This window comes from Crocodylus porosus, unplaced genomic scaffold (genome assembly GCF_001723895.1).
Source record: "Crocodylus porosus isolate Cpor-Errol unplaced genomic scaffold, CroPor_comp1, whole genome shotgun sequence".
Taxonomy (NCBI): domain Eukaryota; kingdom Metazoa; phylum Chordata; order Crocodylia; family Crocodylidae; genus Crocodylus; species Crocodylus porosus.
In genome coordinates this window covers 91,869,615-91,870,679 of record NW_017728918.1, presented here as the reverse complement: position 1 = coordinate 91,870,679, position 1,065 = coordinate 91,869,615, and the positions used below count along the sequence as shown (strand labels likewise).

General features: G+C 68.9%; 1 protein-coding gene across 1 annotated transcript in view; it reads left to right on the top strand.

The window, feature by feature from the left end:
* The first annotated feature begins 800 nt into the window (after window positions 1-800).
* The window catches only part of HDAC2 (histone deacetylase 2), a 36,116-nt gene continuing 35,851 nt past the window's right edge, over window positions 801-1,065 (top strand). The window contains exon 1 of the mRNA XM_019537936.1: window positions 801-937. Within this exon, the coding sequence (XP_019393481.1) occupies window positions 886-937 (52 nt within the window). The 5' untranslated portion in view covers window positions 801-885. The remainder of the gene's footprint in view (window positions 938-1,065) is intronic.

Genomic DNA, 1,065 nt, shown 5'->3' with positions numbered 1-1,065 from the left:
TTACTTTTATTTTCTTAAAATCTCCTCTTAAGCTCTCCTGGATTGTTTTTGATAGTCACCAGGAGATCACACCAACACGGGATAGTTGGTGACCCTACCCAAGGATACCTCACACCCCAGCTGCACGGCGGCATGTAGGAGGCACTGAAACGGAGGGCAGCGGGTGGCCACCCCCGGGCAGGGGAAACATGCTGCGTGGGCTCCCCATCATTGCCAGTGGGAGAAGAGGCTCAGGACCATCCATGGCCTGATGGGTCCAACCTGGTCGCTCCCTTCACCTGCCTCTGCCCCTCCCCAGCGCGCGCGGGAGGGGGCTCGAGCCGCCCCTGAGAGCAGGGCGAGGCGACCCCGAGCAGGGGTACCCGCGAGGACCCGCCCCGCCCTTCCCCAGCGTGCGCGCGAGGGGGCGGAGCCACGTGCCGTTACAGCCCCTCCCCCCGGCCACTTGACGCAGGCCAGAGGCAATAGAGGGCCTCGCGCCTGCGCTGCAGCCCCCTCCACCGGGGAGGGGGCGGGGCACAGCGCGGGCTGTACCACTGCGTGCCGCCCGGGGGGGAGAGAAAGGAAGGCGGAGCTTTAACCCGAGTTCACAAGTGACGGCAGCGCTTCGCTCTTTCCCTGACCCTCTTTCCCGTCCCCCTTCCCCCCCTCTCAAGTCTCCGCATGCGTTACCGGGAGTGGGGGAGTGCCGAGGAAACGCCTTTCTACGCATCCTCCCCCGGCGGGGGCAGAGTGGGCACTCCCCCCCTCCCCCCCGCGTGCCGCGAGCTGGATGGTCGGTCTTGACTTTGTGTTTTTTTCGCCGCTTCCTCCCGCTGCCGCCCGCCCGCGCGCCGACGCTCCCGCCACCCCTCCCACTCCCGGCCTCGCGGCGGCGGCGGCCCCATGGCGTACAGTCAGGGCGGAGGCAAGAAGAAAGTCTGCTACTACTACGACGGTGAGCGGGGGGAGACGGGGAGCTGAGCAGTGCCCCCCCCCGCCCTGCCCCGCCCCGCCCCGCTTGGGCGCGTCCGGGGGGGAGGGGCTCGAGGCGCTGCCGCGCTCCACTGCTTCCCGGCGGGGGGG